We start from the raw sequence: 16,132 nt of genomic DNA, 5'->3' as shown, positions 1-16,132 counted from the left end.
TTTTTCCCCTGAGGGGATCCTCTATATTTATACTTTTGCTTTAGGAAAAATGGAGTGGCAACTATCCTTTGGAAACAGGACTCACAGAGATCATTGGAGGTGACAGTCCATTCAATAAACTATCCAAAAGCATCCCGCATGGAGATTGTGCTGAAGGCACTCACTACGGTATTCATTATTCTTGGTTTGACTTTGGGTACTTTTAGTTTGGTTTATTGTTCATTTGATCCCCTCCTCCACCCCACCCTCACACCCTGTAATCTGCCTTGAAACTCTTCTTGGGTTAAATGTGACATACAGCTTTAGAAACTAGCCAACTAAATAAAAATAGAATTATTACCGCTGCTATTATAGGAACAGATCTTGGGTAGATTGCTTTGATATAGGACCATGAACCTGAGGCTGACAGAGCTATTCTCACCACAAAATTGTGTCTGAGATAATTTAACAGCCTCATGTTCATCGTCTTTCACTGAAGCACGATAAAAGGCTTTGGGGGAGAACAGACTCCTACATTCTCCAAAGGGATGGAATGCACTCAAGGCCAGCTCTGTCCCATTTAATACAGGAACAGTTTGGCTTAAATCCTTCTCTCCTCAGAAATCTTATAAACCGGCTATGCATGAGTAACAGCTAGCAAGATCGCTTCAATTTAAGTTGTGGTACCAGTGTAGACAATGGCAAAAGTTAGCAGCTGCCTCAGGCCTCCAGATGTAGAATAACTTTCGGAACTTTCCTAAAAATTTGCCTGTACAATAGTTCCTTTTTCAAAGCAGAAGTGGCAAGGATTGGATATGAATAGCATGCAATCTACCCCCAAGCTTAGGCATTTTGTGGGCACCGTGGGGCCCCAAAACAGGGTGTCCTGATTTTATCAGGACAGTTGAGGGATATGCAATGGCCATCCTGCCTCTGTTCAAAAATCTCCTGTGAAGGATCTGATGAAGATGAATGAACTTGGATGGCTTGAAAAGTGGGTTAGACAAATTACTGGAAGGTAAGATTGCATCATATATTGTCTCCCTGCTTATTTAACTTATATGCAGAATTCATCATGCGAAAGGCTGGACTAGATGAATCCCAAGCCGGAATTAAGATTGCCGGAAGAAATATCAACAACCTCAGATATGCAGATGACACAACCTTGATGGCAGAAAGTGAGGAGGAATTAAAGAACCTTTTAATGAGGGTGAAAGAGGAGAGCGCAAAATATGGTCTGAAGCTCAACATCAAAAAAACCAAGATCATGGCCACTGGTCCCATCACCTCCTGGCAAATAGAAGGGGAAGAAATGGAGGCAGTGAGAGATTTTACTTTCTTGGGCTCCTTGATCACTGCAGATGGTGACAGCAGTCACGAAATTAAAAGACGCCTGCTTCTTGGGAGAAAAGCAATGACAAACCTAGACAGCATCTTAAAAAGCAGAGACATCACCTTGCCGACAAAGGTCCGTATAGTTAAAGCTATGGTTTTCCCAGTAGTGATATATGGAAGTGAGAGCTGGACCATAAAGAAGGCTGATCGCCGAAGAATTGATGCTTTTGAATTATGGTGCTGGAGGAGACTCTTGAGAGTCCCATGGACTGCTAGAAGATCAAACCTATCCATTCTTAAGGAAATCAGCCCTGAGTGCTCCCTGGAAGGACAGATCGTGAAGCTGAGGCTCCAATACTTTGGCCACCTCATGAGAAGAGAAGAATCCTTGGAAAAGACCTTGATGCTGGGAAAGATGGAGGGCACAAGGAGAAGGGGACGACAGAGGACAAGATGGTTGGACAGTGTTCTCGAAGCTACGAACATGAGTTTGACCAAACTGCGGGAGGCAGTGCAAGACAGGAGTGCCTGGCGTGCTATGGTCCATGGGGTCACGAAGAGTCGGACACGACTAAACGACTAAACAACAACAAGATTGCATCAATGGCTAACAGCCACCATGGCTGTCTTCGACCTCAACTACTGGAGGCATTATAGGAATCAAAAGCAGAGCGAGTGGCTGTCACAATCAGGTTCTGTTCCCGCTCAGGAAGTTACCTTTTGCTCCTCATATGCATCTTTCAAGCAGACGTAGTTTGTAAGGGCTCGCATGGCGATCGGCAGTTTCCCAATCGCCTTCAGGTCAATAGGCTTCCTGTGAGCTGTTATGATAAGCGTGTTCATCCACCAGTAGGTTGCTTTGGAGAGCAAGTTGACGAAGGGCTGGAGGAACCTCACACCCAGATCTTGAAGATCTTCAGGAGGCTTCACTTTCTGAGGGTTTGTGAAAAACACATATTTCTGGGGATAAAAACAACAAAGAACACATTGAGTGGCAGGTGATTTTTTTAATGGTTTTTTTTTTAATGGTTTATTATTATGGTGACATGATAGCCTTGTTCAAATATATGAAAGGATGTCATATGGAGGAGGGAGAAAGATTGTTATCTGCTGCTCCAGAGAAGCGGACAGGGAGCAATAGATTCAAACTTCAAGAAAGAAGATTCCACCTAAACATTAGGAAGAACTTCCTGACAGTAAGAGCTGTTCAGCAGTGGAATTTGCTACCAAGGAGTGTGGTGGAGTCTCCTTCTTTGGAGGTCTTTAAGCAGAGGCTTGACAGGCCTATGTCAAGAATGCTTTGATGGTGTTTCCTGCTTGGCTGGACTGGGTTGGCCCTTGTGGTCTCTTCCAACTCTATGATTCTATGATTTCTTTTTTTATTTCTTTTATATATATATATTAAGTTATAAATAAACCTGAGTTTGTTATAAATAAACCTGTAATTTTATTTGTCCTGTATTTTTATATTGTGAACCACTCTCAGACATTTGGATGAAGGGCAGTATATAAATTTAATAAATAATGACCGTTCCCCACATAAAGGGGAGGCGTGTTTTGCGCAGTCGTGCGCCCTGAGGCAGCCCTGGAAATTTGGAAGCCGGCACTGCCTACCTGGGGCTGGATACTGGTGTTCCCCGCCCACTCAGTTAGCCGTCCAATCCAGCTCTGGGAGGCGTGCCGGGGGGATTGGCCAGGTAGGAACAGGTAGCCTTACCTTGCACACGCTGGAAGCAGAGCCATTCTTGGGAAGCAGCCGAGGGATTCAGAGCTTTCCCACCCTCCACTCCCTAAATTAACACTTGAATTACAGGTAATTTCCTTCCACAGGCGTACATGCACGCAGGCGCTGCTACGACAAAGCTGCTATTGAAGGGCCGGAAAGGAATTTCCCTGCATTGGCAGGTTTCGCCTTTCCCATAGCAATTCGTCACAACTTGGCGGATGAAGGCCTTGGGCGGAATCCTTTAGTCATTTACATAAATGGGCAGGGTGTGGGGGGCGGTGACCCCCCGCCCCCATTGTGGCGGCGATAACAGGGTTCCTGTAAATGGGGCAAAGGGGGGGCATTGACCATACGCATAGGCTGTCATTGCCCTCCCCCTCCAGCGGCTGCGATTGAGGGGGGCGGGCTATCTGCTTGAACATATGGTCTCCAGAGTTAGCCCAAACCCCACACATGCTGGACAACCCTGAAAATTACCCACCCCCGGCTGGGGGCTGGGAGGGATACACGCCAAGGTCTTCCTACATCTGAATTTTAATAAAGTTGTGGCTAATTTCAATCCCATAAAACGTGGTCTTGCGTCATTATTCCACTCGAGGGCTGCCTGGGGTTTTTGGGGGACTCCACCTGACTGCAAATCCATAGCCCTGCCTCCCACAAACATATTTAAAAGGACATAGAATGGTAACCAGCCATTTGACTGCGCAATAATATCTTTCCCTTCTTTCAAGAAGTTCAAAGTGGCAGACCTGCTTCTCTCCCCACCCCCCACCCCCAGTTCATTTAATCCCCAGAGCAAACCAGGTGAGGTACATTGAGCTCAGGGATGGCGACTAACCCAAATTCACCTAAATTTAATAAATACTTTTTATATATAAATAGCTGGTTACCATTCTATGTCCTTTTAAATATGTTTGTGGGAGGCAGGGCTATGGATTTGTTTTGGCTTGGGTCTTCTTTTTATGATATGTTGTGAACCTACCTGAAATCTTTAATTTAATAAGTAAAATTAACAATAATGAAATAGTAAGCTTCTTGGCCAGGGACGCGGGTGGCGCTGTGGTCTAAACCACTGAGCCTAGGGCTTGCCGATCAGAAGGTCAGCGGTTCGAATCCCCACGACGGGGTGAGCTCCTGTTGTTCGGTTCCAGCTCCTGCCCACCTAGCAGTTCGAAAGCACGTCAAAGTGCAAGTAGATAAATAGGTACCGCTATAGCGGGAAGGTAAACGGCATTCCTGTGCGCTGCTCTGGTTCGCCAGAAGCGGCTTAGTGATGCTGGCCACATGACCCGGAAGTTGTTTGCAGACAAACACTAGCTCCCTCGGCCTATACAGCGAGATGAGCGCCACAACCCCAGAGTCGTCCGCACCTGGACCTAATGGTCAGGGGTACCTTTACCTTTACCTTTAAGCTTCTTGGCCAAGCAGAGAACTGAACCTAAAGTCCTCCACTCCACTGGCCAATGGCTGGTGGATAACACGGCAAAGTTATATAAAGTCTAGAATCTCTGCCAAGCGGAACACACCCTGACACGTATGACGTTGATCTCCACTGCCATCAATAAGCCATAGAGCACAACCATCAGTCCGGTGATGCAGAAACGCAGCTGCTGAAAGCTGAACCCATCTTGGCAATATCTGACCAGCTTGATAGTTTTGGTGACAAAGGCCATGACCCAGTACAGAAACAGAGCTGCAACATAAAGGAAGAAATAACACTTAGTTATATATAGGTATCGTTAATCTCTAATCTGCCCACCTGCCCACCTAGCAGTTCGAAAGCACATCAAAGTGCAAGTAGATAAATAGGGACCGCTCCGGCGGGAAGGTAAACGGCGTTTCCGTGCGCAGCTCTGGTTCGCCAGAAGCAGCTTTGTCATGCTGGCCACATGACCCGGAAGCTGTCTGCGGACAAACACCGGCTCCCTCGGCCTATAGAGCGAGATGAGCGCCGCAACCCCAGAGTCGGACACGACTGGACCTGATGGTCAGGTCACTTTACCTTTACTTTTAATCTCTAATCTATCAAGCAATCTCCCCAGAGTCTACTGAGGATATAACCCATTTTAAAAAAAGAGGTTATGGAAACAGTGTGTTTTTTCCAATGTTAGTCATACTCAACGTAGGCCCACCAATCTTAATGGACATGGTTAACTTAAGTGCATTAATTTTGATTGGTCTACTCCGAGTTGGATACAATCCACTAGAGACAACTGAACAAAGCTGACATATAATAGGCATCTAAAGATCGCTATCCTAAATCTGCAAGCCCTTTTCTAAGTGCACTGATGTCTTCTGTTCTGTTGAATGTACACTAGCTGTTGTGGCTCTGCCATGCATTTCCATGGAGGGAAAGCACATGTGAGTCTCATTTTATTCCTCCCAGCACAAATATTTATATAGGCTTTAGCAGCACACCCAGCACGGCTTAGGTTGCACCAGTTTGCTCAAAAAGCTCACTGAACAGAGAATGCATGCTTTAAAAATAATGTAAATAAAATCAACTGCTTACCCAGAAGAAGTTTTGGAAAATTCGAGGTCTCAATATTGTGGTAATAAACGATAGCTGTCGTCGCTGCTACAAATCCCATTATAGCAGGGAGGAAGAGATGCAGGTGGCGAGTCTTCAACTGTCTGCAAGGGAACAAAGGTAAAGGTAAAGGGACCCCTGACCATTAGGTCCAGTCGTGACCGACTCTGGGGTTGCGCGCTCATCTCGCATTATTGGCCGAGGGAGCCGGCGTATAGCTTCCAGGTCATGTGGCCAGCATGACAAAGCTGCTTCTGGAGAACCAGAGCAGCACATGGAAACGCCGTTTACCTTCCCGCTGTAGCGGTTCCTATTTATCTACTTGCACTTTGACATGCTTTCGAACTGCTAGGTTGGCAGGAGCTGGGACCAAGCAACAGGAGCTCACCCCGTTACAGGGATTCGAACCGCCGACCTTATGATCAGCAAGCCCTAGGCTCAGTGGTTTAACCACAGCGCCACCTGGGTCCCTCGCAAGGGAACAAGGGTGATGTCAAAATGTGACTGGATTGGAAAGTATCAAGTTCAAGCAGATAAACTATAAAGCTCAGAAGCCCCTGTTTAGATCTCACGCCCGCAAAAGATTCACTAGCCAGCCTTGGGCATTAAGTCTACACCACAGGGCTGGCTCTAGATGTTGTTTTGTAAAGAGCTTTGAGGTGGGTTGTTGTTGTTTTTACGATCACGTGGATATAAAATTGAATGACATAAATAAATCAAATCCCAACAGGCTCAGCCAGCATGGTCAATGGTCAGGGGACATAGGAGTTGCGGTTCAACAACTTCTGGAAGCCACCAGGTCGGGGAAGCTTGGAGTAGGATACAGTGGACGCTCGGGTTGCGAACGTGATCCGTGCAGGAGGCATGTTCACAACCCGGAGCATTCGCAACCCGCAGTGCCGCATCTGCGCACGCGCGGGTTGCAATTCGGGGCTTATGCGCAAAGCACGATTTACTGGTAGCACTTCTGCACATGCGCGAGCGCCGAAACCTGGAAGTAACACATTCCAGGACTTCCGGGTTTGGCACGGTGCGCAACCTGAAAATGCGCAGCCTGAAGCAACCGTAACCCGAGGTATGACTGTATTGCTAAAAAGGACACAGGAAGATGGTAGAAAGCGAGGATATTAGGAAAATATGAGCCTTAGGCCAATGGCCCACCTAGAGCAGCATCCTGTGGCAAGCCAGGTGTCTGTAGAAACCTGCAAGCAGGATGTGAGCTCAACAGCATTCCCCCTACCCCTGTGGTCTCCAACAACTGGAATTCAGAAACCCTCAATGCCTTTGACCGTGTAGGCACAGGGCCGTCTCAAGCACGCCGGGCACCCTGACGCCATGGTGCGGAGATCGCTCCGGTGCCCCCGTTCCATTCCTTGCTGCGACTGGTGGGCGGGTGCAGTGCGCAGCGCGGTTTCCACACGGCTCTGCCGCGCAGCGCCCCCCTGCCGGGCTGGCGCCCTGGTGCCCCGCGCCACCCAGACTACCCCTAGAGCCGGCCCTGTGTAGGCAGAGCTAGCAGCTCTAAGTGTTCCATTTCCTTTCTGTAGTCTACTAGGCGGTCCAAGGACAATTGGGGGGGGAACCTCCAGACTGTCCCTGTTTCGGAGTGGGATTCAGTCACATATCAGCAACTTCAAGTTGAGCAATGAATGCTGATATGGAACTGTTGCGCAACAAACCACCTTTCCCAGAAGATCAGACTTTGCAATAAGGAAAGTGATGGGGAATGCATCGGAAAACACGAGACAGCACTTGCTTTGACACAGCGTTGCCCAGGAAACAGACCAGTGTGAACAAATAGTTGACGTTGTCTCATCTCCCTGCACACAAAAACGGGATGGATGCTGGCCTAGAAATTCCCACTGTTTCAAGAGGGAAACGAACAACAGCAAGGAAAGTGAAATGTTCCACCTGCTGTTGGCATTTTTGTCTCAGTGTCTGTTGCAGCTGAGGAAAGTTAAATAGAATAGCAATGCCTTTTCCCTCTAGGAAGCAAAGAAAGAGGTTTGCTATACCTTGGGAAACGCTTGGCTCTCGCTATGAGCTTGGTGTTACACAAGTAGCGAGGGATTTTTTTCTCCCACTCCGTAAGAATGTAAGAGCCTGCTAGATCATTGTACTATGTACAATGACAATAAAGTATCTATCTATCTATCTATCTATCTATCTATCTATCTATCTATCTATCTATCTATCTATCATCTATCAATCTATCTGGCCAATGGCCACCTTACCCCATCATCCTGTTCTGACAGTGGCCAACTAGTTGCCAGTGGGAAACCCGCAAGCAGGGGCGGAGGAAGGGGTGCGGCAGGGGCGGGTCGCCCTGGCTGTCACCACTAAGGGGGGTTACAAAATGCTGGGCGGCACTCACCGCAGGCCTGCACCGCGCCCAAGCCACGCATCTCTCCTGGAAGTGCGATGGTGGCTTGGGCGCCCGCAGGCTCCACGCTGCCCCAAACGGTCCGCCCGTCCCCTCCCCCTCAGCTGTAGGGCAGCTGAGTGGGAGGAGGCACACAGACTCCTCAGAGGCCCCACGGAGCGTCATGCCCCAGCTCGCCCTGCCCCGTGGGCAGCTGGCCCTGCCCCTGGGTCATAGCTGCCAAGTCTCCCGTTTTCCCTGGGAAACCCCCGTTTTTAAAGCCGTTTCCCGCTGTTATCCCGAATGGCAAAATATCCCGTAATTCCCCCGGATTTCTTCTGGTGCCGCTCTGCCCATGTCTGGGCACCGGAAATAAGGCAGGGCCGGCACCGGAGGTTGCTTCTACACATGTCCGGACATGCATAGAAGCGACTTCCGGTGCCGGCGCTGCTGATCCCGTATTTTTCTAACCGGGTCTTGACAGCTATGCCCTGGGTGCAGGGCACGTGCACCGCCCCAGGCGCCCAATCGGCTTGCTCTGCCGCTGCCCACAAGCAGGAATCGAGCACAATAGCACTTCCCTCTCCTGTGGCATCCAACACAACTGTGGAGGTAGAACATAGCCATGAAGCCTAGTAGCCATCAATAGCTCTCTCCTCCATCTAGGTTGGTGGCCATCATTGCCTCCTGTGGGAGCGAGTTCCAAAGTTGAACTATGTGCTGCCAAGCACTTACGCATCTGAAACAATGCCCTCTCCTATTTCACACACGTGCACAAACAGGAGGGTGAACGTCAGGATCCATCTCAGGTTGTGTCCAGGGAAGTGAAGCCACGTGTTGTGATGGATCTGAACTTTTGAGCTTTGACTTCCCCATCCTGAAACATACAAGCATACGCATCAAAATATATTCCTTGGGACTCCTAAAACCGTAGAACCTTTTGGAAACAAATGACAATAAAAGCATCATGAAGGAACTTCAGACAGATTGCCTTAGTTATATTGATTACTTCGCACAGGCATAGTGGTCTTGGAAGGTAGGGGTTTTTAATGGTAATTCCACTACAACACTTTACAGAAGCTTCTCTGTCTTTTCTTAAATTTCGCAGACTCATACAACCATAAAATGGTAGAGTTCAAAGGTGCCCCAAGAGTCATCAAGACTGTTTTTCAGTGCCCACCCCATGTACATATATAGGTATATAGCAGGCTTCCTCAACCTTGGCCCTCCAGATGTTTTGAGACTACAATTCCCATCATCCCTGACCACTGGTTCTGCTAGCTGGGGATCATGGGAGTTGTAGGCCAAAAACATCTGGAGGAAGGCCAAAACATCTGGAGGCAGGCCAAAAACATCTGGAGGAAGCCTGGTATATAGCAACACAAAAACATTTCAGACAGGAATGTTCCAAACAACAATGCACATAACTAGCAGGTCATAAGCTCTCAGCCGTATTACTTACCAATGAACAATATAGGAAAGGTGATAAATAAGAGGAAAACATGAGGTACCAAATTGAGGGCATCCAGAAAGCAGACGTTCTTTAAGAAGCCGGCGCTGATGTTATAGGCAGAAGGGTTGTCGTTGCCACAAAATGCGACTTTCATTGCTTCCACTCAGTTGCGCTGACGAGAGGGAAACAAACCAAATGTTTGTGATAACATCAGAGGAAACTTTTGGGGGTGTTTGTTTGTTAGCACAAACACAAATCCGTCCTTAGCAAACCCAACAGATCTTTTAAGAATTGCAGGACTAGAGGAGCCTCTACGAAGAACAGCACGAGGCCTACAGGGCAAAGGACCAAAACTTGAGCCATATCCGCACTGAACATTTAAAGCACCATTATGCCACTTTAACAGCCATGGCTTCCCACAAAGAATCCTGGGAGCTGTAGTTTGCTAAGGATGCTGAGAGGAGTTCGGACACCCTTATTCCCCTCACAAGGGGCTCAGACTGGCAAACACAGTCCAGGTATCTTCATAACAAGGCTGTAAGGTAGGATAGACTGAGAAAAAGAGGTTGTTGTTGTTGTTGTTGTTGTTGTTGTTGTTGTTGTTAGAATTTATATACCACCCCTATACTCGGAGGTCTCAAGACGGTTCACAGAATAATTTAGCGAGCTGGTACATCATCCTCTGATACCAAACCCAACACGCTCCCTGCAGCCAGCAAAGACGGATTGCAGGTAGCAAACATGTGCACAAAATGTGCACAAAATAAAGGCATATATTATGCACATAAGGCATATATAAAAGAGTTGAGCCCTATGCTGTACTACAGTATTTCTACAGAATGTTATATTAATACATACATTTTTTAATCATTATATACATTCTTGAATGTATCTGCTTATGTGCTGGCAACTTTAGGAAATGTTATATTAATGCATACATTTTTTTAACCATTATATGCATTCTTGAATGTATCTGCTTATGTGCTGGCGACTTTAGGAAACCTGGAATAATAATATATATGCAGTGTTGTCTATAATAGGAACAGGGATGGGAGCCTATGGCAATTTCGGTTTCTCTCAGTTTCTCACTTTTCCAATCTTAAATTCAGTTCTCCACATCCATTTGCTATTGTTTGTTTGCTTGCTTGCTTGCTTGTCTTGTTTGTTTTAAAGAGTTGTCGTGAAAATTCACCAGCATTTTAGTGAGAATTGCTCCTAATAAACACATTTTTTGGTATTAAAATTCATCTAAGAATACATTTTTGAATGCTTTCCCCACAAATGCCTGCATTTTTATGCACACCTCATCCTTGTATTCATGCTTCTTGACCAGAGAAATGCATTGCAAAATTTGGGGAATTGCGGATTTTGAAATATGGCTGTGTTCCAGTTCAAATATTGTTTCAGAAAATGCAGATTTAGATAGGTTCACCTTTAAACGCAAACTGAATCAAATTTCAACCAGATCTCTAGCTCCAACTCACATCCACCACAGACTCTATGGCCAGAATTCTTTATCTGGGAAACGCAAATTGTTAACAGTGAGATGTTATTTAATCAGAACTCCCAAGAAATCATCATGAGTTGCTTGGGCTGTGTTGAAGAAAGCCAGGCAGTATTAAGAAAATATATTCAACATATCCCATACAACCCATGAGTTCTGATTAAATAACATCTCACAGTTAACAATTTGCATTTCCCAGATAAAGAATTATGTATGTGTTAACTGCTGGTGGCTACTTAAAAAAAGAATCTTACAAGGATTGTTTAGATTCTGATATCTCGGATACTAATAACACAAACTATTTTTAACAGCTTCCCTCCCTACCCTGAACGGTATTAACCATTTATACTTAATGCGCATGTCCAAAATTGTATGGAACCTATAACACTGGGTAGTAGTATGCAACGGTAGTCTTACTCAGAGTAGACCCATTGAAGTTACTGGATATGAATAACTGCGGTTCATTAATTTCAGTGGCAATACTGTGAGTCAGATTTAGTTGAAATTGTTTTTTACCTCTTTCTCCAGAGTTCGGATTATGTGCCACGGACCTAAATCACACTGGACGTGATCCTGCCAAATTTAAGCCCTCTTCTCTCTAGCTGATTTTGGTGAGAGAAGTTAAACGTGTGCTGAATTCATTCTGATTGACATCAACAAAAAATCCAAGGCTGCAATCCTACAAACACACCCTGAAGAGAAAGCGATCCTGTACCCACCCACACCAGAGTAAGCCCCATTGAACTCAATAGGACGTAAAGTGGATCTTATTTCGAGGTGAAAATACTTCGGAATATGCTGTAAAAATCTTTAGCTGGATTGTGAGGTAAGTGTGCTAAGAAAAAGTACAGACTTATTGTCCTAGTTGTGTATAAAGGCATTAAAACAACACCATAAAGTAAGATGTGCAACTATATATTACCAATTATATAAATAATCTTTCCCTCCTTCGTTTTTACAAAAAGCTTAAAGCAAGCACTCTGGTTTCATTATTCTATGATTCTATGCTTCTATTGCCTGCCGTCAGGTTTTGTGCATTGTAACCAGTTTCAGAAAAAGAAATCTGCTACCCAATCTAAGCGATACAAGAGAGCAAAAGTGATCTCTAGGTAGGAACCGGTAAACAAAATGTTAAAACAGCTCCCAGTGTCAAACTCCAGAGAAGTAGAGAAGGGGTTTGGGGCTGGGGAGGGGAGAGAGGACTCTGTTCCAAGGAAGAGCAGGGAAAAGTTTAGGAGTGGACAGCATTTCCAATCGCAGATCAAACCCAGTTGTAAAATTACTTACCTTCCCAAAGAAACATACGCACACACTTCGCACAGAATGCCGAGCCACACTTCTCCAGGTGGGACCAGGGATCACGCAGGCGGAGGAGATCTGCTCCACTGGAGGAAGCAGACACAAGCAAGACTCGGAGTGGCTTATTTTTAGGCTGGTGATGGGGAGGTCAGCTGCTGCCTCCTATCGGGTTTCCAAAGTGAAGAGATTCTTCTTGCGTCTTTCTCACACGGGCACTGTGGCGGGAAGGAAACTAGGGAAGAGACGAGCGAGCTTAAAAGAATCACACTTTATAATGGGTTTTTATCCTGCAAATCCCCCTTTTCTCTGCACTGAAGGGTACCCAAGGGAGAGGGATGGGAGAACCTGCTAATTTTGGTTTTTCTCGGTTTCTCATTTAAATTCAGTTCCCCACATTTCTTCCATCGTTTTGTGATATTATATATATTAAAAAGTCCTCATGAAAATTCACTAGAATTTTCTTGGACCTCTCTCCTTATAGAGACATCTTTGCATGCAATTCTGCCCAATATACACATTTTTGCAAAGCAATTTCCCCTTCTACCATGCACTTATATATCCTATTTCCCCCAGTGCGTGCATCTTTATGCACACTTTACCCTAATGTGTGCATTCTTGTACGCATTACTTGGCCAGAGAAATGCATTACAAAATTCAGGATAGTGTAGGCTTTTATGGATCGCTGCTTTTCAGCTCACATGCTGTTTCAGAATGAGCGGATTATGTAGGTTGCCTACAGATGCAAACTGAATCGGGTTTCTCCCCATACCTGCCAGGTTCTCCCTTTTTTTAAGGGAAATTCCCTTATGCTGAATAGGCTTCCTCGCGAGAAAAGGGAAAACTTGGCAGCTATGTTTCTCCCCCAGCTGTACCAAAAGCAGCTAAATCATAATAATTAGGAGTCTTTCAGAACTTTATTTCCAAGGAAGATGCACTAGTTCCCCCTTTTGGTAAAGCACTTTGTCCCTTTCAAATCTTCCTGACTGCAAAGCCCCAAAATGCTGCTGTTGCTGTTATTAAACAACATTTAAATAATAAATGATAATATTTAAAAAGCAGGGAAACAGGGAAGCAAACCAGCAAAAAACAAACAAACCCAACAACCAATTAAACCCAAGTCAGAACCTGGTAATAGCAGCTTAAAGCGATGGCACAACTGTGGCATGTAACTCTGTAGGAGAATAGACAAGCCCCACCCCTTATAGCAGGCATAGGCAAACTTGGCCCTCCAGATGTTTTGGGACTACAATTCCCATCATCCCTGACCACCGGTCCTGTTAGCTAGGGATCATGGGAGTTGTAGTCCCAAAACATCTAGAGGGCCAAGTTTGCCTATGCCTGCCTTATAGCAGGGGTGATGAGCACTTTCTTTAAGCTCATGGGCCGCATTCCCTTCTGGGCCACCTTTCAAGGGCAACTAGTCAGTGGTGGGTGGGGCCAGAAGCAAAAGTGGGTGGGGCAACTCATGTACATTTGACCTTTGTACAGTAGGCTGGTTTCTGTGCCCATTCACATGCCCCCTCTTTGTCCACCGTCCAGGCAAGCGAGAGGCATTATCGGAATTCAAGGACACATTCCAGCTAGGAGAAACACTCAAGGAGGGTGCAAGGCAGGGCCAGTGTCATGTGAACTGGCTGGATCCACAGGTGGGAGGCATCAGCTGGGAAACCCCAATGGGAAGGTTTTCGGGTTTTGGTTTTTTAAAAAGATGGCATTGCCACAGATTGAACCCAATGCCTTTTTTGCATATAAAGTCGTCTGCTGTGGTTACTTCATAGTTGAAACTGTATAGTAAGCATGTTTGATCCATTCCCCTTTTTATGTTATTAAATATACACATAACACCTCATATTTTAATCATTTCTGACATCCTCTTCTATTTTAAACAATAACCATTATTGCAACTGCATATTTTTGCACTAAACTGGTGTCATTTTTTCAGGAATATAATTAAAGTTATATATTACAAAATTAGTCAATTTTGGCCAAAATGAATGGTGTTTTTTCCCCTGCACCTCATATCTACTTATGTATGCCGCTAAGTAGCTGTAAGTCGGTGCTACACTGGAGAAACCCCATAATTTTTAGCACCTTGTGAAAATGGTGCTGTAATTGCCTAGCTACTGTGCTGTTTTCTGTGTGCTCCCTAACTTTATTCTTTGCATGGCTCGCGTAATGGAGCTCAAATAACCTAGGAGACCCCTTTTCTCAGAGCGCCTCTAGCACATGGGAAATGCGATCGGCGTCAGAGTGCCTGGTGCCTGTGTAATTGTCATGAGCTCTCCGCAAATGCGCTGCATTGCCTGAAACGTTTTGTGTGACGTTCATGCTACAGCAAACCTTCCAAGTTGGGAATTACAATCCCATCCCTCTTTACCCCCCCCCCTTGCACTTTCCTCCCTGCCATCCCCATTCGCCTATTGAAAAGGGCTTACCAGGATCTATTGCAGCAATCTGAGGAACCCAAGTGGACACAGATATAGCTCTCTGCAGCATGAGGTTTATGGAGCAAGACACACTGCCTTCTGCCGCCGGCTCAGAGCATGCAGACGGGGAGAGCAGAGAACAACCGAAGCCATCATGTAAGCGCTTGCGAAGACAATGCTGTTCCCATTAATGTGCAAGCTTTATGCTTCAGCCATCTGACCTACTCTAGGGGTGAGATGAGGGCACTCTCCTTCTCTGGCTTAAAAATAAAGCAAAATAAAATGCTCTCTGTGCAGCTGGAGCAGATTAGGACACATCTGCATAGCTGGATTTCTATAGGTACACTAGACACGCTATCGGTTTCCTGGTTTGCACGCACATCTAAATGGATTGTGTGCATATGTGTTTCTTCTTTAAGAGTTTTCAATGCAAATAGCATTCGCTTTTATTTGTATACTGCCCGGCATACAGATATGTTGCAAGATGCTTCGCAATAGGAAAATTACAGGCAAATAAGACCACGCAAAATATGGTCTGAAGCCCAACATCAAAAAAAACCAAGATCATGGCCACTGGTCCCATCACCTCCTGGCAAATAGAAGGGGAAGAAATGGAGGCAGTGAGTGATTTTACTTTCTTGGGCTCCTTGATCACTGCAGATGGTGACAGCAGTCACGAAATTAAAAGACGCCTGCTTCTTGGGAGAAAAGCAATGACAAACCTAGACAGCATCTTAAAAAGCAGAGATATCACCTTGCCGACAAAGGTCCGTATAGTTAAAGCTATGGTTTTCCCAGTAGTGATGTATGCAAGTGAGAGCTGGACCATAAAGAAGGCTGATCGCCAAAGAATTGATGCTTTTGAATTATGGTGCTGGAGGAGACTTTGAATCCCCGTGATGGGGTGAGCTCCTGTTGCTCTGTCCCAGCTCCTGCCAACCTAGGTTCAAAAGCACGCCAGCGCAAGTAGATAAATAGGTACCGCTCTGGTGGGAAGGTGAATGGCGTTTCCATGCGCTCTGGTTTCAGTCGCAGTGTTCCGTTGCGCCAGAAGTGGTTTAGTCATGCTGGCCACATGACCCAGAAAGCTGTCTATGGACAAACGCCGGCTCCCTCGGCCTGAAAGCGAGAAGAGTGCCAGAACCCCATAGTCGCCTTTGACTTGACTTAACCGTCCAGGGGTCCTTTACTTTTTTACCTATACCTCTTTATACAAATGGAATGATATAATTCAAATGAACTCAACAAAACACAAAATAAAATGAGAGGCTAGAGGAATCGGCACAAACCAGTATGATTGGCAGTCTAAAAAGCTTGGGAGGGCTGGTGGTGAGATTCTACGCCTAAAAGGTGCCCCATCTACAAATGGGGGCACTACAACCCCGAAGAATCATAATCACTAGGATCATACAGCTGGATGGGTCACAAGGGTCATCTAGTCAAAACCCCTGCAATGCAGAAAATTTGCCCACACCCTGACATTAAGAGTCTCATGCTCTGCCATGTGAGCAGTCTCTC

At 45.9% G+C, this 16,132-nt stretch overlaps 1 protein-coding gene across 8 annotated transcripts in view; it reads right to left on the bottom strand.

Moving 5' to 3' along the window:
* ABCC9 (ATP binding cassette subfamily C member 9) overlaps positions 1–12,317 on the bottom strand; it is a 79,900-nt gene extending 67,583 nt beyond the window's left edge. For all 8 annotated transcript variants that reach the window (XM_035127133.3, XM_035127134.3, XM_035127136.3 and 5 more), the window contains exons 1-6: positions 12,177–12,317; positions 9,395–9,557; positions 8,668–8,809; positions 5,553–5,674; positions 4,567–4,733; positions 2,032–2,274 (exon numbers count right to left, since the gene is read on the bottom strand). In XM_035127133.3, coding sequence (XP_034983024.1) covers positions 2,032–2,274; positions 4,567–4,733; positions 5,553–5,674; positions 8,668–8,809; positions 9,395–9,539 — 819 coding nt within the window. In that variant the 5' untranslated portion in view covers positions 9,540–9,557; positions 12,177–12,317. The remainder of the gene's footprint in view (positions 1–2,031; positions 2,275–4,566; positions 4,734–5,552; positions 5,675–8,667; positions 8,810–9,394; positions 9,558–12,176) is intronic.
* Between the last annotated feature and the right edge of the window lie 3,815 nt (positions 12,318–16,132).

This window comes from Zootoca vivipara, chromosome 9 (assembly GCF_965207765.1).
Source record: "Zootoca vivipara chromosome 9, rZooViv2.hap1.1, whole genome shotgun sequence".
Classification (NCBI taxonomy): Eukaryota; Metazoa; Chordata; class Lepidosauria; order Squamata; family Lacertidae; genus Zootoca; species Zootoca vivipara.
This window is presented reverse-complemented; position numbering and strand designations above follow the sequence as displayed.